The following is a 27,418-nucleotide window of genomic DNA, read 5'->3' as shown; positions in this document are numbered from 1 at the left end:
GGAGCATCTGAATACATAAGGCAACTGCTAACAGCTATAAAAGAGGAAATCGACAGTAAATAATAGTGGGGGACTTTAACAGCTCACTTACACCAATGGACAGATCATCCAAACAGAATATTAATAAGGAAAAACAAGTTTTAAATGACATATTAAACAAGATGGGCTTAAATGATATTTATAGGATATTTCATCCAAAAACAGCAGATTACACTTTCTTCTCAAGTGTGCACAGAACATTCTCCAGGATAGATCACATCTTAGGTCACAAATCAAGCCTCAGTTAATGTAAGAAAATAGAAATCATATCAAGCATCTTTTCCAACCACAATCTTTTCTGAAATCAATTGCAGGGAGAAAAATATAAAGAACACAAACACATGGAGGATAAACAATTCATTACTAAATTACCAACAGATCACTGAAGAAATCAAAGAGGAAATCAAAAAATATCTAGAGACAAATGACAATGAAAACATGATGATACAAAACCTATGGGATGCAGCAAAAGCAGTTCTAAGAGGGAAGTTTATAGGAATACAATCCTACCTCAAGAAACAACAAACATCTCAAATAAACAATCTAACCTTACACCTAAAAGAACTAGAGAAACAAGAACAAACAAAACCCAAAGTTAGTAGAAGGAAAGAAATCATAAAGATCAGAGCAGAGGAATTCTCTGGTGGTGCAGTGGTTGAGAATCTGCCTGCCAATGTAGGGGACACGGGTTCGAGCCCTGGTCTGGGAAGATCCCACATGTCACGGAGCAACTGGGCCCGTGAGCCACAACTGCTGAGCCTGCGCGTCTGGAACCTGTGCTCCGCAACAAGAGAGGCCACGACAGTGAGAGGTCCGTGCACCGCGATGAAGAGTGGCCCCCGCTCGCCACAACTAGAGAAAGCCCTTGCACAGAAACGAAGACCCAACACAGCCATAAATTAATTAATTAATTAATTAATATAGAAAAAAGAAAAAAAAGATCAGAGCAGAGATAAGTGAAATAGAAACAAAGAAAACAATAGCAAAGATCAATAAAAGCTGGTTTTTTGAAAAGATAAAACAAAATTGATGAACAATTAGCCAGACTCATCAAGAAAAAGAGAGAAAGGACTCAAATCATTAAAATTAGAAATGAAAAAGGAGAAGTTACAACAGACGCTGCAGAAATACAAAGCATCCTAAGAGGCTACTACAAGCAACTCTATGCCAATAAAATGGACAACCTGGAAGAAATGGACAAATTCTTAGAAAGGTATAACCTTCCAAGACTGAACCAGGAACAAACAGAAAATATGAACAGACCAATCACAAGTACTGAAATTGAAACTGTGATTAAAAATCTTCCAAAAAACAAAATTCCAGGACCAGATGGCTTTACAGGTGAATTCAATCAAACGTTTAGAGAAGAGCTAGCACCCATCCTTTTCAAACTCTTCCAAAAAATTGCAGAGGAAGGAACACTCCCAAACTCATTCTATGAGGCCACCATCACCCTGATACCAAAACCAGACAAAGTTACTACAAAAAAAGAAAATTACAGACCAATATCACTGATGAATATAGATGGAAAAATCCTCAACAAAATACTCACAAACAGAATCCAACAACACATTAAAAAGATCATACACCATGATCAAGTGGGATTTATCCCAGGGATGCAAGGATTCTTCAATATATGCAGATCAATCAATGTGATACACCATATTAACTAATTGAAGAATAAAAACCATATGATCATCTCAATAGATGGAGAAAATGCTTTTGACAAAATTCAATACCCATTTATGATAAAAACTCTCCAGAAAGTGGGCATAGAGGGAACCTACTTCAACATAATAAAGGCCATATACGAGAAACCCACAGCAAACATCATTCTCAATGGTGAAAAAGTGAAAGCATTTCCTCTAAGATCAGGAAAAAGACAAGGATGTCCACTCTCACCACTCTTATTCAACATAGTTTTGGAAGTCCTAGCCGTGGCACTCAGAGAAGAAAAAGAAATAAAAGGAACCCAAATTGGAAAAGAAGAAGTAAAACTGTCACTGTTTGCAGATGACATGATACTATACACAGAGAATCCTAAATATGCCACCAGAAAACTACTAGAGCTAATCAATGAATTTGGTAAATTTGCAGGATACAAAATTAATGCACAGAAATCTCTTGCATTCCTATACACTAATGATGAAAAATCTGAAGGAGAAATTAAGGAAACACTCCCATTTACCATTGCAACAAAAAGAATAAAATACCTAGGAATAAACCTACCTAGGGAAACCAAAGACCTGTATGCAGAAAACTATAAGACAGTGATGAAAGAAATTAAAGATAATACCAACAGATGGAGAGATATACCATGTTCTTGGATTAGGAGAATCAATATTGTGAAAATGACTATACTACCCAAAGCAATCTACAGATTCAATGCAATCCCTATCAAATTACCAGTGGCATTTTTTATGGAACTAGAACAAAACATCTTAAAATTTGTATGGAGACACAAAAGACCCCGAAAAGCCAAAGCAGTCTTGAGAGATAAAAACAGAGCTGGAGGAATCAGACTCCCTGACTTCAGACTATACTACAAAGCTACAGTAATCAAGACAATATGGTACTGGCACAAAAACAGAAACATAGATGAATGGAAGAAGATAGAAACCCCAGAGATAAACCCACACACCTATGGTCAACTAACCTATGACAAAGGAGGCAAGGATATACAATGGAGAAAAGACAGTCTCTTCAATAAATGGTGCTAGGAATACTGGACAGCTACATGTAAAAGAATGAAATTAGAACACTCCCTAACACCATACACAAAAATAAACTCAAAATGGATTAGAGACCTAACTGTAAGACCGGGCACTATAAAACTCTTAAAGGAAAACATAGGAGAACACTCTTTGACATAAATCACAGCAAGATCTTTTTTGATCCACCTCCTAGAGTAATGGAAATAAAAACAAAAATAAACAAATGGGACCTAATGAAACTTAAAAGCTTTTACACAGCAAAGGAAACCATAAACAAGACGAAAAGGCAGCCCTCAGAATGGGAGAAAATATTTGCAAATGAATGAGCGGACAAAGGATTAATCTCCAAAATATATAAACAGCTCATGCAGCTCAATATTAAAAAAACAAACAACCCAATCCAAAAATGGGCAGAAGACCTAAATAGACATTTCTCCAAAGAATACATACAGTTGACCAAGAAGCACATGAAAAGCTGCTCAACATCACTAATTATTAGAGAAATGCAAATCAAAACTACAATGAGGTATCACCTCAGACCAGTTAGAATGGGCATCATCAGAAAATCTACGAACAACAAATGCTGGAGAGGGTGTGGAGAAAAGGGAACCCTCTTGCACTGTTGGTGGGAATGTAAGTAAATTGATACAGCCACTATGGAGAACAGTATGGAGGTTCCTTAAGAAACTAAAAATAGAATTACCATATGATCCAGCAATCCCACTACTGGGCATATACCCAGAGAAAACCATAATTCAAAAAGACATATGCACCCCAATGCTCATTGCAGCACTATTTACAATAGCCAGGTTACGGAAGCAACCTAAATGCCCATCAACAGACGAATGGATAAAGAAGATGTGGTACATATATACAATGGAATATTACTCAGCCATAAAAAGGAATGAAATTGGGTCATTTGCTGAGACGTGGATGGATCTAGAGACTGTCATACAGAGTGAAGTAAGTCAGAAAGAGAAAAACAAATATCATATATTAACGCATGTATGTGGAACCTAGAAAAATGGTACAGATGAACCAGTTTACAGGGCAGAAGTTGAGACACAGATGTAGAGAACAAACATATGGACACCAAGGGGGGAAAGCCACGGGGGGGTGGGGGTGGTTGTGTGATGAATTGGGCGATTGGGATTGACATGTATACACTGATGTGTATAAAATTGATGATTAATAAGAACCTGCTGTATAAAAAAATAAATTAAATTAAATTAAAATTTTTTTTTTAAAAATGAAATCTGTCTTGTCATAAACACTCATTAGCTAGTGTCACCCTCCTAGGGCCACACACACAAAAATTTGTTGTCTTTGAATATTCAGAGACAACCTTCACGTCCCGTTCCATCACGTATCCCCCAGTTCTTCTCAGAGCATAATATCCAGAACCAAACCTGGTGCCCAAGGTAGGACGTGAATGATGGCAGGGAATGAAACTGGTTCCTCACCACGGACCTGAGCTCATGAGCTGAGCTGGGGCTCGCAGACTGAGGCCAGCAGATGAGTCTTGAAAAGCCCCAACAGGGCCAGCCAACACAGTAGTTAAGAGTTTTCCATATTTTCACATGATGACAATCAACAGGAGGTGAGAAGCAGCCACTCTCTTATACAAATGAATTCTCTAGTTCACCACAATCCTCACCAATGCCAAGTATCTCTCAGGTGCAATATTAGGCTAATGTTAGAGATAGCCTGGATTTTTCTTCCTTAAGCAAAACCAAACAACTACTACTATTAATAGAAACTTCCATGTGGCAGAGATAATAGGGAGTGGCCAAGTAACAGCTACTCACCTAACCCATTTCATTCATTTTTCATAAGTTAAGACTGGATTTAGCCACATAATAGGAAACAAGATTGGATTCAATAAAATAAAATTTTTTCTCACTTGCATAATATAAACACAGAGACAGGTAGTCAGCTTATGGTGGCTACACTGTCATCAGAGACCTATGTTCCATCTATTGTTCTGCTCCACCATCCTTATTGTGCAGCTTCTACCCTCCAAGTTGCCTGATAGTTCAAAATAGCTGCTAAAGTTCCAGTCATCGAGGTCATGTCCCAGACAGGAAAAAGAAGAAAGGGAGGAAAGGGCTAAATGGCACCTGAGTCAGTTCCCATTAAAGAACTTCCTCAGAAGGCCTCTCAGAAACTTCAGCTACCTCTCATTGGCTAATCACAGCTGCAAGGGAGGTTCAGAAATCATTTTTAGCCAAACACATCATTGCCCCCAATAATATAGTGATCTGTTAGGATGGAAGAAGGAGGAACTGGCCATTAGGAAAGCAATTAGTAGCCCCTGGAAGAATTTGAATTGTTGACCTTTCTAAAGATGCAGATCTATATCAATGCATCCTGATTTTTTTCCTGCATTCACATCATTCTGTGACCTCTGCTGAACCTGTTTTCTAAAATTCCTAAACCACCTTTTTAAAATTAATTTTTATTGGAATATAGTTGCTTTACAATGTTGTGCTAGTTTCTACTGTACAGCAAAGCGAATCAGCCATACATATACATATATCCCCTCTTTTTTGGATTTCCTTCCCATTTAGGCCTAAACCACTTTTGACATTATTCTGCAAAATCACATCTTACGATCTTGGACTTGTGCAATTTTTTTTAGATTTTATCAAGGGCAAAGCATATAATCTGCTTCAATTCAGACTGTGGCTCCAATCAGAATCTCTTTGGATCCTCAGTCTGTCTTTTAATTTAAGTATATGCAAATATAGTATCCTCTTTGCTTTTAAGCCATCCATACTCCATTGAAATCTAAAAGATAAACCAAACAGGACCAACATTATGCCTGAACCATGCATTATACCTTCAGAAATCTCCCTTTGTTATTTAAAAAGTTACGCTCCACCAGCTAAATAATAAGCTAGTTAAATTTTCTTTCCCTTTTCTAGAAAGATATCACACTAGATTCATTCAAATGCCTTTTTAAAATCATACTATCAAGTAGGTTTGACAATACTTATTTCCTGTGAACCATTATTGGCTTCTGGGGATCACTGTTTTCCTTCTAAGTAAATACAACCCTACATTTAATAATTATCTTGAGACTTCATGATTTCTATTAGCTTATACTGAAAATAGAATTGCCTACATTTGAAATTTTATTTAGATTTTATATAGCTGAAACTCTGCTTCATTTATCAAAAAGACTTTGAGATTGATTTCTTAAGCAGTTGCTTTATTGAGATATAATTCACTCACCCTTTTAAAATTCACCGTTTCAAAGTTTACAATTCAGTGGGTTTTAGTATAGTACGCACAGACTTGTGCAACCATCACTACAATCTAATTCCAGAATATTTTCATCACTCCAAAAAGAAGTTCTGTACCCATTAGCAGTCACTCTCATTTCCCCCTCCCCCAGCCACTGGCAACTACTAATCTATAAAATTTTCTGGCTCTACAGATTTGTCTATTCTGGACTTTTCATAGAAATAGAATCATACAACATGTGTCCTCTTGCATCTTGCTTCTTTCAATTGGCATAGTGTTTTCAAGGGTCATCCATTTTGTAGCACATGTCAGTACTTCGTTCCTTTTTATTGTTGAATAATATTCAGCAATAATACTGCATAGATATAACATTTCATTTATCCATTCATTAGTTGTTGAACATTTGGATTTTTTTCACTTTTTGGCTTTCATGAATAATGCTGCTGTGAATATTTCTATACAAATTTTTGTGTAAACATATGTTTTCAATTCTCTTGAGTATATACCTAGAAGTGGAATTACTGGGTCATGTGGTAACTCTATAACTTTTTGAGGAACTGCCAAGCTGTTTTCCAATGTGGCTGCACCCTGTTACATGCCCACCAGCAATGTATGAGGTTTCAATTTCTCCATATCCTCCAACACTTATTATTGTCTGTCTTTTTTATTATATTCATCCTTGTGGGGATGAAAGGGTATCTCAATGGGTTTTGGTTTGCATTTTAATTTGATTTTTATATGCACAGCGTTCTTAGCATTAAAGAAGACTTTATTTGCTTACTCTAGAACTAAATGTTTTTCAAATCTTTCCCTTCTATATCAGCCAGGGTTCAATCAAAGAAGCAGAACCACTAGGAGATATGCCAGTTAGTTAGTTAGTTAGTTAGACAGGGGGATTTGTGACAAGGATTTGACCTCACACAATTGTAGGAGGAAGTGATTAAGCAGTCTCTGTAAGGCTGTTATCTGAATTCATATCTGATCCTGGAACTTGAAGTCCACAGGGCAGAACTAGAGGAGACTGAAACACACAAGCGCAAGCTGGAGCTCATGAGGACGGACCGAAACCCATGTCAGTTCTTCTTGCTTCTGACCTTGGTGATGTGATGCATGTGTCTTGCAGAATCTGGGGCCTTTTGTCATAGAACTAAACCACACACACACCTGGCCCAGGAACTGGAGAAGCTGGAGGGTCCAGGGGAAGGTGGAGCGATTGCTGGCTCAGTGGCTGCCTCATGCCAACTAGTTGAACCAGCATATAAGTGACAATGTGTGTAAGTTACCAAATGACTGATAATTCCCTCCCCCACTCCAAATCTCCTTCAAGGATCTCTCTTGTGGCCCACCCTAACTGGGCATCCAGGAAAGGGAATTCTGGAGAATGCAGTTCTACTTTCCTTCACACATTTCAAAGCCACCACCGCTTCTCAGTTTCTTTCTACAAGCAGAGAACTGAAAAGTAGTCATATAATTAGTGAGATGCCTAGTTCTATTAACTCTGTATGCACATCCTATAAAAACAGGTAAAGGATCTCTAAGTTATAAATCCTAATATTTGGTTTCCTGACCAAATTTCACATAAAACTTCTGTAGATAAGTGTCCATCATCGGATGAATGGATAATGAAGATGTGGCACATATATACAATGGAATATTACTCAGCCACAAAAAGAAATGAAATTGAGCTATTTGTAATGAGGTGGATGGACCTAGAGTCTGTCATATAGAGTGAAGTATGAAGTAAGTCAGAAAGAGAAAGACAAATACCGTATGCTAACACATATATATGGAAGTTAAGAAAAGAAAATGTCATGAAGAACCTAGGGGTAAGACAGGAATAAAGACACAGACCTACCAGAGAATGGACTTGAGGATATGGGGAGGGGGAAGGGTAAGCTGTGACAAAGCGAGAGAGTGGCATGGACATATATACACTCCCAAACGTAAAATAGATAGCTAGTGGGAAGCAGCCGCATAGCACAGGGAGATCAGCTCAGTGCTTTGTGACCACCTAGAGGGGTGGGATAGGGAGGGTGGGAGGGAGGGAGACGCAAGAGGGAAGAGATATGGGAACATATGTATATGTATAACTGATTCACTTTGTTATAAAGCAGAAACTAACACACCATTGTAAAGCAATTATACTCCAATAAATATGTTAAAAAAAAAAAAACCTGTAGATGGAATTGATCAAGGATGCTTATGAGTCAACAGGCATTTCAACACTACCCCAGATGGTCTAGTATTTGATTCTAACTTGTTCTCTATCTTCTCTTTCTACATTTCTATCTTGTTCTTCTCTCCATCGTTCCCACCATTCTCTGCCTTCCCCTCTTGGATGCCCCCCAACCAGCTTGATGTCTCTGCTGTGCTCTGCCCATGAGACCACATATTCTACCCACTCTGGTTTCTTCCTTCCCCAACACCTCTCCTCTCTCCATACTTAACTCTAATCAGTTAGCCATCAGCATACCAGAGCTCTGTCACTTTAAATATATAACTAGAAATAGACGGAAGATGATATTCTAAATATAAGACATTCAGGTAGACAATTCCCATAAAGCTGATTCACTCTAGTAATAACATTCTCAGTCAGAAATTCAGAAATTTCTCAGTCAGAAATTCAGAAACACTATAGGAGTTATAATGTATGCATTTTAGGACCTCATATAAGCAAGTTAAGCTGTTAACATTATTAACCATGAGCTTAATATTTTATGCTGGGAATATATATGTGTGATATATATGTAATTAGAAGTGGCAGAAGAGGAGGCCAGCCCTGTGTTCACCCAGAGAAGGTTGAGGCCAGGCCTAGAAGAAGCAGGCAGGTCTGTAGCAGAACAGGCTTGGCTCAGCTCCTGGGAAAGGCTCACGATGAAGGGACACCAGTTCCTCCACCCACACCTGCCAATTGGACCAGGCCCCCAAAGGCCTCAGAGGGCTGCTCTTACCCTAAGGAGGAAGATGCCCAATGGGAGGGATGGGAGGAGAGAAACTTTATCCTAAAAAGATCATTTCAGGTTTGCCTTTGTGGCCAGCACATTTGTAAAACTAATGTAACTTCAAGGTCCCCTTTCCTCATCAAAATTCTTCCCAGTTTTCTCAACATTACCAAAAATTCCCTTAACTACAAAGTCTTTCATTTGACAACTAGAAATAAAAGATTTAAAAGGGAACTCTTTGGTTTAGATAAAATTTTAATGTGAATGAATTTCAATGACAGGATAATGGCGTATTTGGTCGATCGTTCGATCATTCTTAAGTGACTGGTATCCGATCCTCCCTAAGCTATGAGAGGAAGGAGAAGAATTGACATCAGGGGACAGGCTGAGGGGACAAGGAGGGTGCACAACGCAGAGAGGCAGACTTTACCAGATTTGGCCATAATTATCTTCTGCTGGGTGGGGAGAATGACAGGTGGGATACTGAGGAATTGCTGTGTAATACTTGTAATGAAATTTAAAACCCCCTTAGCATAATGCAACTTAGGCTGGGGAGGGGGGGGTTGATTTAGCTATCAAGTTCACACGTTGCAGAGGGTCCTCATCACAGTCTTGAATAACCAGCATCCTCATTCAAAGCTGCATACTCATTCCCTTCTCCGTTCTCTGCAGAGGGCACCACCTCACTCCAACAGAACTTCCTGCTCCAGCAGTGAGTCCCACGGTTCAGAAGGAAATGTGGCTTAATGGATTCAGGAATGCAATTAATGGAATTCGCTTTGTTAATTATATACTGCTAGATCGATGGCAATTTTTTTCTTACAAATAAGAATTAACCATTATGAGTTGTATAAATGTTATTAGGAAAATATGTTTATAAAACATTATTTGAAACTCTGAACGTCATGTTAGGTTTTGAAATGAAAATTAAAAACCTGAAAATGTTCCTACATATCTTAACATATAGAATAAATAATATATTTTAAATTATTTTTGATTGATAAAATAAGATTACTAAGAAGGGGAAATGATGGTAAAGAGAAAAGAGTATTCTTGGACAATAGCAGCACCTTATTTTAACAGAGATAATAAGCAATTAAATTCATATCATACTTAAGAACAGCTCCGGGAATCTCGTCTTTTGAAGAACTAATAGTTTCTGGAAATAAGAGGAAAGACATTTGGGGGTGAACACTTGTCATTTGCTGTGAGGTGCTCTAAAATCTATTCCCTCTACCTCGGATGAAAACATCATTGAAATTCACAGGAGGGCTAGGCTGTGCAGCCCACACTTGGCGGGTGCAGAACGCAGCGAGCTGCAAGCTCCAAACAGGCCTTTCCCTGCACATTGCTCTGTCTGCGTGATGTCACCTCACATAACCCACCCTTGCTCATGCAAGCTTTTAACAGGCTTTTCTTTGGAAATGATTGCACAGTTATTTAGTTGTTTACAAAATCAACCAATTCCCATGGTGAGTTTATTTCTGCGGGAATCAAATCTTAGATTCTAACTAGCAGAGCGAAAAGCTGTTGTCATGGAAACCATTCCCATTTCACTAGGCAGGAGCTGCAATTCACTTGCCTGGAGATGGATTGACAAAGACGCAGAGGGAAAGGGTAAAAAGAAATCAGACATAGCTTAAATCCATTTTTCTGAACAATATTGATGATCGCTACTAATCTTACTTTGGATGGAAAATTGACCTGTAAATACTGGATCCTAACAAACCTTTCAATGCTGGGGGGAAGAAAAATTGAAGTATGTTTTAGAAGCTATTTAAGATAACCCAAAGAGTTTCTCTTTTGTCAATGAATAGGATCATGTATTAGAATAATAAGATTGTGTTTTAATTTGTTCTCAGAATAATTGAAGCCATGGTAGTGAGAGAGAGAGTTATGTTAAGGATAATTCAGTGTCCTTATATTTAGGCTTTATAAGTTAAATGTTAGGACTGTCAGAGAAGTAATATGTGGATTTATCATGAATATGAAAGGATCGCATGCATCTCAAACTCACAGTCAAACCAAGCACGTCTGCACACAAGTTCTTCTTCCTACAAACTTATGGCATCATGAGTTGACCAGAAAGGACATGTGTATTTCAAGCCTTATGGTATTCGTGCCTTCCTAAAGGACGGGACATTTCTAAGAGTAGGTGGAGGTACTAGTAGAGGTGGTGTGAGCCATCCCATTTCGTACTCCATGGGCCCAATCATTCCTCCTCCCTCTGAGAAATTACCACTTTTCAGATTAGGCATACATTTCCTCCTAAAGGACCTTCAACCAGACACATCCTTTATTCTATTTTTTATTGAAGTATAATTGATTTACAATGTTGTGTTAATTTCAGCTGTACAACAAAGTGATCGTTATACATATATATGCATTCCTTTGTATATTCTTTTCCATTATGATTTATCAGAGGATACTGAATCTAGTTCCCTGTGCTATACAGTAGGACCTTGTTATTTATCAAACCAGACACATCTTTTAAATTACAGTGATGTCATTGTGAGAGGGCACACAGATCAGAGTTAGCGGATGCCATGTGGCCAGATTTCAGGTGCTGCTGGGTATCTGCAACAGAAGTGAAGTGACAACACGGTCAGAGGAAGGGTTGAGAGATGACGGTCTTCATCCAAGGCAGCAATAGCTCCCAATATCAAGTATTACAGAAAATTGAGTGAAATATTTCTAGTAGTCAACTATAAGATCCTTGAGGGTTTTGTGGGTATCTGTTTAAATTCAGAGATTCAGTTGAAAGACAAACAAAGCCATCTGAAAAAATACTAACCCCACAGCATGGGGTCTTAGTAAACAAAGATTAATTATATACAAGGAGTATTTATCCTTGGGAAAAAAAATGTTCATTTTAAAATAAAAAGTGTAAAGTATCTCCAGTAAAATATACAAACCTTAAATTTACAGCTCGATGAATTTTTATATATATACAAACTTTTACACTTATATATATGTTTCCACCACCCAGATCAAGATGTAGAACATATCCCTACACGTAACACTTTCACCATTTTCCTGACTTCCATTATCATGGATTAGTTCTGCCTTTTCTTAAACTTTACATAAATACAATAGATATATTTTTGTGTCTCACTTCTTTTTATCAACATAATGTTTTAAAACTCATTTATGCTTCGCATATATCATTATCTTGAATGTGTTCATTGCTAAGCAGTATTCTATTGTATGAATATACAGAATTTATTTATCCATGTTACTATTGATAGACATCTGGGCAGTTTCCAACTTGGGGCTATTATAAATAAAGCTGCTATGAACATTTTATCTAAGTCTTTTGTGGACATATGCTGTCATGTAGGGTAGCTGTATATTTAACTTGCCTAGAAAGGGTCAGTTTTCTCAAGTGGTTTTGCCATTTTAACTCTCATTAGCCTCTGTGAGGCTCTCCATCCGCACCAGCACTCAGTGTTGTCAGTCTAGTGGGTGTGTAGTGGTCTCTCTGTGTGTGCCCTTTTTTCTAAAGAAGCTTTTTAAAGAAGCTGTGCTGCCTCAATGTTATAGGAGGGTCCTGAGGTCAGAATAAAAATTCAGATATTGTGATTAACACTTCCCAGCCTCCCAATGACACCATGACTTTGAAAAATGTAGCTTTTCCAAGATAAGTAAAATTTCAAGTGAGCTGAGATTTCAGGGTATATATAAACTGATGGTCATAACAGGTTCAAGTGGAAAGGAACACTGGTATCCAAAACACACGTCAGTTTAGGCTTGAACAAATAGCCACTTGCTCTGAAGAGACCAAAAATCTGTTTCCGGTCCCTGTTTTAAAAGAGCTGAAATTCAATAGCTGACTCCAGCCTCATGGGGAAGCTTCGCCCTTGGTGATTAGCCACAGGGCTATTGAGACAGCTCAATCTCCCAGAATTTCTAGTTTATGAGGAGGTCAGGTGCCTCAGATACTTCACATGTGTATGTAAAGGGCTGAATAGCCAATTATGGTTCCTTAACCTTGAAATGTGTCCACAGATTTCACTGGGCCAAATTCTTTGTGGTCATTCTACTTTTCTTTGGAAGCTAGTCCAATGTCAAAGGGAGAACAGAGGATGCATATTCTAAATACATTTACAATATATAAGATGAAGCAATCTGGCCATTGCCCAAGGGAGTGAGCATCCAGCTTCTAACTGACTGCCTTCTCAGGTGTGTTAGGTTTCTATTACCACAACCCTTCATGACTTAAAACAATGCAGATTTTTTAATCTTATAGTTCTGTAGGTTAAAAGTCCAACACACAGGGCTGAGTCCCTTCTGGATACTCTGGGGAGAATCAGTTTCCTTGCCTTTTTCATTTTCTAGAGGCCACCTGTGTCTGTTGGCTCATGGCCAGCTTCAGAGCCTGCAATGTGGCTTCTCCCTGATCCTTCTTCTCTTGTCACATCTCTCTCTCATTGACTGTAGCCCAGAAGGTCCTCTACTTTTAAGGACTGATGTGATTAGAATGGGCTCATCAAGATAATCCAGTATGATCTCCCCAAACCAAGGTCCATAACCTTAATCACATCTACAGAGGTTTTTTTGCCATGTGGGGTAAGATGACACAGGTTCCGAGGATTAGGGCATGAACATTTGGGGAAGGGGCATTATTCTGCATACTACATCAAGAAATAGAATCGACACCCAGGGACTGAACCTGGTCACCCTGATCCTGGTGGCTGAGCCCTGCTCTCAGTGACACTACTAAGGCACAGGTGCTCCCTTGGAGTGAACATTCAGGAGTGAACATTCATTAATGCTGCTTAATGGTGTAGATGCCACAAGTGTGGCTTTTATTCCTCCAAGGTGTCACAAAAGCTGAAGAATAGATGGTATGACACCTCTTGTATTTGTTTCCCAGTAAAGTTTAAAGGAAACTTGTGACTTTAATCTCAGTTACAGGATTGCTTAGCTGTGAGCTATTCTTTGATGTTATGAAAAATATTTTTAAAAGAGTTAGAGACCACTGTATCTTGCCATGCAACTCATAACTTAATACTGGAAAAAAAGACACTGAAATTATTGAACGTTCAGAACATAAGAAGAGTCTGCCAGAGCCATCCTGATGTAAGCACTTAAGTGCAAAAAAGCCTCTTCTTTCTTTTATGATCTGGCCACCATTGTGATTTACCTTTGAAAGTATATTAGAGTTGGAAGGATTCTATTCTGGGTCTAGGAGGTACAGGATAAGGAGAAGGGAAAAAAATATTGCTGGTTTTCCAAGTTCCATCTAAGAACAATATTTCTAGTAGGAACAATGTTATAAAGAGTGTGTGGGTTTCCTACCTCACCCAAATAATCATATTTTTGACTGTAATATATTTTCACAAATTATTTCTCCTCATTAATATCTAGATAAATTATAAATTCAGTTTCAGTTTCCAGTTTGATCCAAGGATTATTTAGAACGGTATTTTTTAACTTCTGAGAGATACATTAAGTGAAGCATTTGGGGTACTGTAGTGGGAAAGGAGAGTCAAAGTTATTAGTTAATTTTGACTCAGTAATGGACAAATGTAGGTTTACATGTGATGAAGATGGGAAAGTAGCAGCTTGCAAATGGAAAAACATAGCAAAACATCCAAATTAATTGGTGAGTGCGATTAAGATATTAAAAGAAATCTGATAAAGCCACACATTTTTTAAAAAGGAAAAATGGATTATAACAAAGAGAAATATAAACAATATTGATGGAATACAGTCAACTATATCAATTAATACAATAAGTGTAAATAGCCCAAATTTCCCTATGGTAATAAAAAAAAGTCAGATTGAGTTAAAAACAAATGTAGTTTTAAAATGAAAGATGAGCAAGATTTTACAAGAGAGACAGGAGGGTATATATATAGTAGTATCATATGAAATTGAATTCAAGGCCAAAAGAACTAAGTGAAACATAGAAGGATAAGATCTAGTGTTAAAAGGTATAAAGAAGATATAACAAAGAAGAAAGCCACAGATACAGAAAGCAAAAACTCCTAAAAATAAAGGAGAACATGATCCTTGTGGGAAATTTGATATCTATTTGTTTTAGAAAATTATGTCAAGTAGACAGATAATGAACAAAAATATAAAGTATCTTAATAACCCAATTAATAAGTTCAAGTATGTTTATAAATATGTTACAAAGGTTTATATTATGCATATCATCTTTATATTATACATATCCTGTCCTGTAAGAAGAGAGGATATTCATCTCTTATGCCTGTTACATGTTTACCAGAAGCTATCATGTACTTGTATCTGTCCACAAAATAATGATTATAAATTCAAAAGAGTAGAGATTTTGTGAACCAGACATTCTGACCATAATCTACTAAAACTAGCAACCTACGACTTCACTTCCTCTCCAACAGGCAACCTGAATTTTCCAGATCTCTTTCCAGTTTTGGGCCCCTAAGGTAAGCAAACACGTGTGGTGAGGCCAGCCTTGTCTAGTCATCAGCAGTGGGAAGAAACTAGCTTCTGTAATTAAACACTTAGGTAGCACCCCATGGACGAGGACCTCTTCTAAGGGCTTCACAAATAATACCAGTGAGAACTTATACCTTAACTAGGAAAAGATCAATAAGAAGCTTTTGAAAAAAACCCACCCACCCACGCTGGTAATTTTAAAATGCGAATTTTAAAAATGAGGTTCCATTCTTCGCCTATCAGATTACAAAGATAGATACAAATTATAATATTTAGAGTGAGATATACAGACAATAATACTTGCCTATATATTACCTTCAACAGGAGTGTAAATTAGATGATTACTTAGAGGGACATTTTGATAACATGATTTTTAAAACCTTCTAACTATGAAAGTTTGCTGATCAAGCAATTTCACTTTTGGAAATAATCAAGAATGTGTCCAAATACTTCCTACATGAATTTCATTTTGGCTCTTTGCAACAAGATGGAAACAAACTAAATATCCTAAAATAGGAGATTATTTAACTAAATTATGATACACCTGCACAGTGGGTTACCCTACAGTTTACCGGTGAATAGTACAGATTCTAGCCGCAGACTTCCTAGGTTTGAATCTCTGCTCTGCTTCTTAACAACTGTATGACTTTGGACCACTTAACCTCCCTTGCCTTCAATCTCTCACCTGTAAAAAATATGAATAACAATAATAACCACCTTTGCTGGGTTATTTTGTGAAAAAAGATGAGTTAATATGTGTAAAGCTTTGTGAGAAGTGTCTGCCATGTAGTAAATGTTATCAAAGTGTTATATAGCTATTATATAGTCAGATAGGTAGTCAGTGTACTTAGTCAGATGGAAAAATATTTATAGGATATTAAACGAAAAGGTCAGATTTCAAGACATCAATAAGTATATGACATTATCCCAATTTTGTTGATATACATATGTAATTGACTATAAGTATATACAAAATTTCAAAAGATAAACATCAAGGGTTCATTATCAAGGCTATTAGTAGTATGTCTCTGGTGAGATTGAGGGTTTTCTTTTTTCCTTCTAAGTCTCTTTGTTCTCTGATTTTTCTGAAATGAGCATATTCTGCCTTTGAAATAAGGTGGGAAAAGTTTTTTCTTAAAACAAATAAAAAGTCTTGCTCTTGCCAATTCTCCTCACTGGAAATTTGAAGGGGTGAGTAAGAAGTCATTCCTGTTTTGAGCACTTAAAACTTGAGTCTCTGAAAAAGCACAAAGCATTTCTATATGAAAAATAGTTCAGTGCTTTTTTACCTTTTCATGTATATTTCTAAGATCATGTTTTAAACTATTTAGTGAAAAGTGCTTATTTTAGAACTGATAGTTTCTGTCTGAGGTATTTAAATACTATTAAGAACTGAAAATTTATAGATCTTAAATCTGTTTTGCTTGTCTTAAAACAATTCCCTGGTAGTAGCAGACAAAGCAGAATGCTGTAATACCACCTGGAAGAACATGATGGACCAGTGTGGACGTGAAGGCAGCCAGGGGGATCCACAGAGAAAATAGCTTTCTGGAAAATCACTCAGAGCCTGCTGGTTGGGGCCCTAGAATTCTCCTAGGAGAAAAGGCAACACACACACAAAGGAGATCTATCCTGTACTCCATCTCCAGGATGTAAAATCCAATATTTGCACGAAGGCTTAGTCCAAGGTAGGCATATTTCTGATTCTCGGCTGTAAACACTTAGTAACTGCCTAACAACACACATGTCGTGGCTTAGAATATCCACAGAAAGGCGAGCTCTGCCTTGGGAAGAGTGGTGTTGACCTTACAGCCTGTGTGCCTGCTACTTTATTAAAGTTTCAAGCCTTCAGTCACAACAGTTTCTGCATGAATTCTTTCACAGCTTGCAGCACTCTAAGCAAAAGCCATAGAGACATTGAAAATCAATTTCCACCAAGAAACTATGAACATTGGGGTGAGGCAGCTGTTATTTTGCTTTGCGGTGAGGTAAAAAGTGGCTCCTCTATTTCATTGCTGAAAAAACCTTCAGTGTTGATTTGCATCTCCATTTTGAGTGTTTTCTGTCTAAGACAGAGAAAGATCTGAAGTTTGGTGGATAAAGGCTGTGCAGAGAACCTCTGGAATCAAACTCTGGCCAGAACTGGCTATGTCTTACTAGGAAAGCAGATACTTCTCATTTTCCCTGAGAAGTGGAGTAGCTACATTTCTGTTGTTAGTTGTTAGAATATTCCAGCTTTCTTCTGCTTTATTAGAGAGCCTATGGGAGAGAACTTTTAAAGGGGACATTATTAAGCTCAGAATGGTGGAAGTTTCAATGCAATGATGGTTCCTTGAGGCAAGAGATTATGTCTACTGTCTTTATTATTGTTTTCCTGGCATGAATCACTGTGCCTGGTCCATGGTAAAAATGGAAGGTTGATTAAATTAATAAATCATGAAGGGAAAGTTATAATTGCTATCTGTATTAGTCAGTTTTGCTGCAGTAACAAACAACCCCCAAAATCTCAGTGGCTTATAAACCAAACGTTTATTTCTTGCTCATATTATATCATAGGAAGTAGTCTGAAGTTCCATTATACATGTCTTCTTTCTAAGGGCCACAGCCACCATGTGGGATATGCCCTGTGGCATGCTGACCTGACTTATACCAGCCCACAGCTCAAAAGAGTTGATGGTGCACATCTCTCCCCAACTCTGTTCAGTGATGCCATGTTGGTGGCCTAAAATTAACTATGTATTTACACCATGGGAATTGGCAAACACTGCAAATCAAAATTTGTTTGTTTCTTGGTTTTGTTTTTTGAGGGCCAATTTATCAATACACCCCTGGATCTGTGTGACAAAGAGCAAAAAAGCTGGTAGAAAATCACAAGGCCTCTTTAAGCTAAAGCAAACCACATGTCCAAGGGTGACAATGGGGCAGGAACACATGCTCCATCTACAGGAGGTCCTCCAAGTCCTGTGGCAAGGATGGGGAGGGAACAAACAATTGTAAATACTACAATATACCCAACTGTCTAGATAATTGTAATTGACCAAACCCCACATTGGGACATGTGGTATGACAAAGTGTTTTAATGATTTATGTATGTGTATTTTAACATAATTCTCATTGTAAAAACAATACTATTTATTAAATGCTTATAATATGCCATGTGTTGTATAGAACCTTCTATAGTACATGATCCTCACCACAGTACTATGATACAGGCACTGTGATTATCCACGTGTTGCAGATGAGGAAACTGAAGCCTGGAAAATTGTTTTTTTAGATAGGGTCCCCTGGACACAGATTCAGAGAGTTGAATAGGGATGGTTAGTTGCTCAGTGGTCTCCATAGATCCACCTCCAAGGAAGTGAGAAGGCCAGGATTGAGCAGAGGGAGGAGCTGACCTGCAGGAGTTCTGGAGCTGGGATGACCCTTCAGCATCATTCTCAAAACAAGGTAAGGGGGTCCCAGCTGGTCTCTATCCATGGGACATCCCTGAAAGGAGGCATAGCCTTGAGCAGCCCAGTTTGCTACGGCCAAGAGCAGTTCCTAGCGTAATTTATCAACAGCAGATAGTCCCAGCTGGAGGAAGTGTGCAGCAGCCTGGAAAGGGAACCTGGGCAGAGCACCAGAGGATGCACTGTGGTTAGGTGATATGTCCAGGGCCACACAGCTAGTAAAAGGCTAGGATTGAAACCCATGTCCACCTGCAAAGGAGGCAAGAGTATACAATGGAGAAAAGACAGTCTCTTCGATACATGGTGCTGGGACAACTAGACAGATACATGTAAAAGGATGAAATTAGAACATTATCTAACACCATATACAAAAATAAACTCAAAATGGATTAAAGACCTAAATGTAAGGCCAGATACTATAAAATTCATAGAGGAAAACATAGACAGACAGACACTTTAAGGGAGACTAGGGTCATCCTAGGGATGCAGTCTTGAGCTATTAGAAAGTATGTTAGTGTTTGTTCAAGTCTTTGTAGGCCAAAATTGAGTCCTATAAAGTAAACAAGAGGGCTCAGAGGAGCCTGGCTAGATAGAGTTTGGTCAAGGAGAGACTCTTTGTCACAACCAATTAGCAATAAGCAGCAGTTTAGTGGACCAGTGCCCTACCCTTAAGACCACTGTGATACAAGCCTCATCCAAAGCTAAGAGCCTCCCCATACACCACTGATGAGGTAGCTCATACACACACAGTCACATACTCTCACACACTCTATACTCACATTCACACTCACATATACACTCACATTTACATACAATCACACGTAGGCTTTCGCACACACATATGCATACACACTCACATACACAGCCTCGCACACACATATGCATACACACTCACATACACAGCCTCGCACACACATGTTCTCACACTCCCATACACTCACACACACACACTTGCCCCTGGACTGTGTGTTTCAGTTCCCAGGCCCAGCTACTCAGTTTGTAGATTGCAGCCTGTTCGCTGCCCCAGCCCTGCTGTTAAGTAAGAGACAGGGTGGCAGCTCCAAGCAGGCCAGCCTCTGAGGCCTCCCACCCATCTAACTACCGTGAGCTGGGGCTGGGGTAGATCCAGGATTTCCCACCAACAGACCAGAGGAAAGAGCCCTTCGTCGGGGGAGGAAAGGCACAGGCAGGAACTGAAGTTCTAAGTGGAAGGAGAATCAGGCCCCTTGGGTAGCTCAGCTTGGAGGTTCCCCAGGTTCTACTCACTTTTCTCTTCCTTGATCTCATTCCACACTCAGCCCAGTCCCTGCCCGAGATCTCAGGTCAGTAGGTGATAAAGCCAGCATTGGACCCCAAACTAAAGCTTCTGGCCCTCTCCCATGAGACCCCTCTCTTTGACAGGGGTCATTTTTAAAGTCACTAAAAATGCTTTATGAAGGAAAAAAGTTGACCATTTCATAGGGTAACTAGTCTTGCTGTGGTTTACATGTAAGCTGACTGTTAAGAATAATCAAATTCCCTAATAATCATAATCCCCTCCTCAACTCACATTCTTTCGTTTTACATACTCTCACCATGGGTTGTTTTTGTTTCTTCCTCTGTGGGTGGGGAAAGAACTCTCTTCTCAGGAGGCTGGAGCAAAGAGCACAGCTTTGGAATCAGACTAGGGTTTGTGTTCTGGCTCTTCCTTGAACCGGTGAGTGGTAAAGCCTTAACTCAGGAGTATCCACACCTTTGAACCTCTGCAAAATGGCAGGGAGGTGATTGGGGTTAAATAGGACACCTGATAAAAGCACCCATCAGAGTTCGTGGCTCATAAGAAATGACCAATATGTTGACACCATTTGAATTTCTTGTTTTTACTTTTTAATTATATAATGTCAGTAATGTAGTGAGAATCAAAAATCAGTATTTCTTCAATAAAAATTGTTATTCTCCCGGTGGGGGGGGGGCGGTGGGGGGCGGGTCCTTCTGAATCGCATTGCATCGATCCTCACTTTTCTCCTGTGTTTTGTGGTGACCTTGGTATCTGGCAAAGAGGTGGCGTGGGCCACAGTCTCAAGCGGGGTGCACTATGTCAGAGCTGCCCAGGGTGGCAGCAAGGTCGTTTTGGGGCCATCAAGGTGCCTTTACACATTTGCCACCTCACCTATTTTGTACCAAATCTTGGTTGACCCTTTTTGACCCATCTCGTGCTTATAACTTCAGATCCCAGACAGCAAGGAAGCTTCCTTTCATTTGTTCCAATTTGTCTCCATCCAGTATTTGTAGTAAATTAAGGGGGGGAAATGACAGAAGAATAATGTTCACGGCAGGGAAAGGAAAGAAGACATGACTTTCTGTCTGGGAAAGCTTGGTATCTGGGAGGATGCACTGAATCCGTTACCGGTTTCCTGAACCTAAATAATAGTAGTTCTGAAACGTCCTCCACAGGGGCTCCCAGACTGAGCTCTGACCTCTTATAACATACACTCCTTTGCAAGGCTAGGGGAGCCAGCCAGGGTAGAAGCTGGAGGGGAAAAAGCCCGGGAGAAGGAAGGGAGGAGGTGGAGTTCTTTGTTTCTCTCCTTCAAGCTCCAAACAACTTGCCATCTTTCTGGGTGATCTTGGTTATTCCGAGCATTCTCTGAGCTCTGGACTGGAAATTTGTCAGTGCTTCTTTGGCTACATCATTTTCCCACTCCCATTCACTTTCTGATCATGACATCTTTTCAAAACTAAATTGGAAAACAAATATCCAAGAAATCAGGATGTCATTGCTTAGGCATTATAAACAGCTTCTGATGGCTACAGGTTCAGCCAAAGATGCCAAAATGAAAACACATACTACATATTTTCATCTTCAGTGTTCTGGTGTAAATTTACAGGGCTGCTCTGTGGTCCTGAATACAGAACATCTCTGTTAGCATAGAGCAGGAATTTAAGTGCTTCTGGGAAACAAAATCAATAAAAAATAATGTTCTTCTACATCAGATGTGGCTTATAAATGTAATCAAAAGACTGTCCTATGAAAGCAACGCACATATAAATCCTTACAAGAAGAGCATTGTCTAGTGATAGATAGATTCCAGGATTTTTCATTGTCTCCTGCTCTGTTTCCACAAGGTGGCAAATCTTAAGAGAAAGGTTTCTAGATCTTTATCTTATAATGCAGTTGTTTATCAAATACCAGAACAATCATTAGCCAGGTAGAAGGCCTGAACATAGACACAAAGGGAGGAAATCCACAAATAAATTGAGTTTTGCAGTTTATGTACTGCTTTACTGTATAAAATCCAGGGAATGGTTGAGGCCAGCACTCTTTTTCTACTATAGTATAATTTTCTTCTAAGTATATAGCAGCACCTGGTCAACAATTCTTACTGGGTGTCAGATCTGACTTACATTATATACACACACATTTAGTTGCAAGGCTGGACTGTAAGAAATCAGGTAGCTCCAGTTCTGTGCAGCTGAATGAATTTGACTTCTCTACTCAAACCTCCAAATGTGGTTACTGAGGCATGGGTTACAATAAAAGGGGGAAGAAAACTGTGGTAGCCCAGCCAACTCTGACTCATTTAGAAGAAGAGAGAATATGAGTTCTAAAGTCACAAGGACAAACTTTTTCCTTTAGAATATGATTCTCATTCTATTGCTCACTCTTCCAAATAAGACTCTCTTTACCTTTTTCATCCCCTGGGCTCCTGAAAAAGTTCTTGAGACAACTTTTAACCCAAGTTATAGTGCAGCTGGGACCCAGTAATAAATCATTGAGTAGCCCTTTCAGCAACTTAACTGTAGGCTCGCTTTCTACTTTTTCTTCCTGGGCTGCATCGGTTTAGACTCCCAGAGTTTGAATACCTCATCACTCCCAAGTGATGAAGGGTATCCTCCAAAAGATCCTGTGCCAGGATCCTGCCCTGTGAATCCCACCCCAGTCAGTTCACAGGTGTTTGTGGGCAGGAAGGAAGAGGTGAGTAAGAGTTAATAACGGCTGACATTTATTAGCATGCACCATGTGCCAGCAGGGTTCTGGACTTTAGATACAGTATCTCATGCCGTGCCCACAGCACCCAAGAATTGTAGCGTTCTTCTCATTTATGGATGAGGTCAAACTATGTGTAAGATATGAACAGCTGGTAACTGACAGCATTTGAGAATTTGGAATAGTTCCCCTAACCACTATCCTTTATTAGCAGGAGCCTTCAGGCTGATGAATGCCTTAAGCCTTCACAGTAACCCAACTACAAAATATTATTATTCCCACTTTTTCCATTGGAGTAACTCAGGCAGAGGTCACTTTCTCAAGGTCTGAGCCCTTGAGAATCAGAATCTGAACCCTTCCAAAGTCTGTGCTCTTACTGCCTCCCCACAGTGCTTGCACCAGGCCTGTGGCATGCACACTTTTAAAGAGATTCAGTGCCTGACTGCATATGTAATAATGCAAATATAAGTGAAAAACATCCATAGGACCAAGAGATATAATTTTAAGATTCTGCCCTTTAGCTGAAAGGACAGAGTGGATGAGGCACTGTGTTGGCAAGGAGGAGAAAGGGCTTCAGTGTTCAAAGAAAGTGTTGTGGGGAAAGGCAGCGTGTCTCTGTAATTTATAGGAGGGATGGAAGGACTTGCCCAGTCTGCCAGGAGCAGGAATTTTGTACCAAGTACAGTGGTAATGGCTGCAAGTAACGGTAAACTCCAGTACAGGGATTAAACTCGGAGGTAATTTTCCCCCAACAATAACAAGAAGTTTGGTAGTAGGAGACTTCAAGTGTTGGTTCAGATGCTCAAAGATGCCATTGGAACCCAGGCAACTTTCTCCTTTCCCCGCCCTCCCTTACCACGTTGGCCTTCTCTTCTTGAGAGTCACAAGGCATCTGCCATAAAGTCAGCAGCGAAAGGGAAAAGGTTGCACCAGCCACAATGGTCCCATGTTAGCAGAAAAGCAGAATCTTTCTCAGACCCCTCCAGCCCCCATCCAACTTCCACTTAGGTCTCGTCAATCAGCAACAGAGATTGGGAGCCCGTGTGGAGGATGTTTCAGAACCACTATTATTTAGGCTCAGGAAACCGGTAATGAATTCAGTGCATCCTCCCAGAGAACAAGTGCCACCCCCCAGCAGCAAGTACTTACCTGGACACCTGGCCCCCCCAGCAGAACTGCATCCGCATGTGGACGGGGTGGGGTCGACAGTCAGAAGAGAGCGCACCTTGCTTTAGGAGGCTAGTGTGGAGAGGAGCTGGGGCAACAGGGCTGTACTTGAGAGAAGGACGAAGACGCCGATGAGGAAGAACATCATCCTGCCCTCTGTATCTGTCGTTACATTTAAGTGACCCCAGAGCATGGCACGGGCTCTCACCCTTTCTTCCCTCATCCTGTTCTTAACTGTCTTCGTCCTTTCTGCCCTAATCCCAGATCAGTAACACATGGAGCTAAGTAATATTGATAAGTATCAGATCATCTGACTCACTGTTTTTTTTTAATTAAATAAATTATTGCTGAATTAATTAAGTAATTAATGATATGAGGAACTTCCAGGCAGATATTAGCTGGGAAGGGCCTTTGACTGCGATGGCCAGAAGTTTTCACCTTCTCAGAGGAGACAGTCCTCAGGCGCCTCTGGAAGGAGTCGGGATGCCGTTATTACCTGCATCCTCAAGTACAGATGTTGGCTCAGTGGCCCAGCTCAGACAAGAGGAATCTGAGGAGGGCGAGGGCTCCTGGGTCTTGGATGAAAACCACCCTGTGCGGCCTTGTGGATGCCTCCTATGATGAGAGCTCCATGGTTTCCTTCTTCATCTCTGCAGAGCCAGCTTTCCCAGGCACTGAACGGGCTGTCGGACAGGGCCAAGGAAGCCAAGGAGTTCCTGGTGCAGCTGCGCAACATGGTCCAGCAGATCCAGGTATTGGCAGCACCGGAGGCGGAAAGCACGCCCCGCGGGTTAAGATGTAACTGTGGGGCGGGCGGGGAGGGGTTGTCTGTCTCTTTTATTTTCTGTTTTGTGGGAAATTTCCTATGTATTTTTTTCCTGATCTTTCTCTTCTAATACATACGAACACACATACAGGCCAACTTCAAATATACCCCTTCTCAAGGTGGTTACGTTTCCCCAACAGGCCAAAGACACAACCCCGTTTTCCAACTGGTTCCCATCTTCCACACTGAGCTCCTAATTCTCTGCTGCCTAATAGGTAAAGATACCTATTTCTTTGTGAATGCGGTCATTATTGTTAAGTTTTTTTAATTCTATAGGTTCCCAAAGCACCTTGCAATCATTATATCTTATCTAACGGTATCAAACAGGTCACATTTTCTTTTTTTCGTCCTTCTTTCCTTCCTTCCTATCCCATAATAATGCTTCTCCTCTACTTAGATACTTAAATGTTTTTCAACCGTGATCCCCTGGCAACTAGAATTTGCACAGTGACCAACGGATCAGCTGACATTTGAGAGCTTGTGAGCTCTCTACTATAGCTGAAGGGGAGAAGCCAGAAATTGCATGAGATGCTAGAATAATGACCTTCTTCACTGTTTACTGTTCTTATGTTTTGAGGTTTGCCTCACAGAAATAACCTTAGCTCTGGCCTCCAATAGATTGGCGTTCTGAGTTAATATTTAACCTGTGTCAAGGCAGAAATGGCTTTTTAAATGTAAGCCTGGCTTCCAGAGCATCTCACACTGATTTCTTTGCCTTTAGTTGGCGTGCAGGCCCATGTTAAAACTTTTGATTCCCTAACAACCTAACAGTTGTACACTTCCTCCTGTTTTCCAAAGCAGTAGAGTTTATCAGTTGGTCCTTTCTTTGCTTTTGCTGGCATAAAGTGTGCAGCCCCAGGCTTGCCTCTGCACCTCACCTCTTCATCAGAGCAAAGCTTTCTTTCTGCTTTAAATCAGAGCCTGTATGAAGACAGCTGCCCCCTCCCTACCAATATTACCCTGCTTGGGACATAGAGAGCTCTTCAATGATGTTTTCCAGGACAGTTCTGTGAGAGCTCAAAAGCAATTGCCACGAAAACCAAAACCTAACATTTGTAGAAGTCATTGCTGAAGCAATTACAAATGCACACCTTATACAGGCGTGTATAAGACCTTGCGTTTGAGACAGTGACTTAATACCCGTCCATAGATCCTTATACTAAGAGACACAGTTCTTGATGACTTTGGGAATAAATTAAAATTTGATAGGCTAAGCTGTTTCTTCCTTTCCAGCCCCCCAACTTTTACTCAGTTTACTCAGTTGACTGCTATTTTTTCAATACTATTACTGTATATGTAACGAGTATTCAGCTTTCATTTGCTGTAAATTACAATTGTTTTCCAGATTATGGTTTGAGAATCAAAATTACATATGTAACATATTGAAAGGGTTACCTTTAACTTAGGGAGAGAATTGCTTAAAAGAAATGTCTGTAGCATGTGCAGATTTAAATCACGTAAAAAATTTTAGATCCAACATTCAATTTAAACGTCATGGGAAAGCTATGATCCATTTAGAACATGCTTACTGTTCCCCACAAGCTGGTTGGTTCACATCTGATTTTTACAGCAGGCTGATGCCTGTTACGTATACCAGTTATTCTTCACTGCCTACATGCACTCATGACTTGCTTTTTCAATGAGAGGAGCAAGTGCTTAAAACCATGATTATTCTGCTGTCATTGGATTATTGTTTAATATCGAAGACGATTGCCATCCGCTTTCTTCTTTGTCCCCCTGGATTCGATGATTCTTTCTCCCTCATGCCTCAACAATACCCCATTCCCCCAGCAACCAGCCTTTCTGAATGCCACCTTCCACCATGCACAGCTGGGCGCGTGCCAGCCCTCAAAAGGATTCATGTTCAACTCTACAAACTAAAACTTTATTTTACTTGATATAAGTCAAACTGTGGAGATGATTTCCTTCTGATAAGAATAAATGTATGAAGTAACATTTATTCCTTTGAATCTAAATTTAACGTGAAACACTACCACTGTTGAACAAAATTTATTCCGTTATTTATAAAAAGCAGATGTGCACTGTGCACGGGGCTCCTCTTCCTTCCCTTCAGCAGGGATGTCCACCCCACAAGTGGACAGGGGTTCTGCTGTCTCTGGCAGCCCCAGGTGCCCAGGCGCCTCGCGGCTGAGAGCTGTGCTCTGTCATGCAGGAGAACAGTGTGGAGTTCGAGGCCTGCCTGGTAGCTCAGTGCGACGCCCTCATTGACGCCCTCAACAGGAGGAAAGCCCAGCTGCTCGCCCGTGTCAACAAGGAGCACGAGCACAAGCTAAAGGTGAGCGCTGCGCACCGGGGGAAGCAGAAGGCCCGCAAGCCTGGCTCCCAGGCTGGGACAGGCAGATGTACGCCCGCCCGCAGCCTTGGATGGCCAGTAGCCCGGCCGGGGGGAAGCAGGCACGTCCCTTCATTCACCACTCACTCCCTCCTTGACATCACCGATACTCACTGAGTGATTTCTCTGGACCAGGAATTGCTCTGGGTACAGACATAATAAATAAATAAAAATCCCTGCCCTCCTGGGGCTTGTGTTCTACCAGAAGGGATAAACGGGAAGCAAGATAAGTAAGTAAAATATGCAGTATGTTAGTAAAAAGTGCTAAGAAAAAATAAGGAAA

The 27,418-nt window shown here is 40.0% G+C and overlaps 1 protein-coding gene across 2 annotated transcripts in view; it reads left to right on the top strand.

Annotated features, from left to right (window-relative positions):
- TRIM9 (tripartite motif containing 9) overlaps window positions 1-27,418 on the top strand; it is a 112,971-nt gene that overhangs the window by 38,560 nt on the left and 46,993 nt on the right. For both annotated transcript variants that reach the window (XM_022570579.3, XM_022570576.3), the window contains exons 2-3: window positions 24,613-24,708; window positions 26,956-27,078. In XM_022570579.3, the coding sequence (XP_022426287.1) occupies window positions 24,613-24,708; window positions 26,956-27,078 (219 nt within the window). The remainder of the gene's footprint in view (window positions 1-24,612; window positions 24,709-26,955; window positions 27,079-27,418) is intronic.

This window comes from Delphinapterus leucas, chromosome 2 (genome assembly GCF_059928025.1).
Source record: "Delphinapterus leucas isolate spDelLeu-1000000601 "Yukka" chromosome 2, BTC_Dleu_Yukka2, whole genome shotgun sequence".
Taxonomy (NCBI): Eukaryota; Metazoa; Chordata; class Mammalia; order Artiodactyla; family Monodontidae; genus Delphinapterus; species Delphinapterus leucas.
Note: the sequence above shows the minus strand (reverse complement) of the source record. Positions and strands in the feature narration are given on the sequence as shown.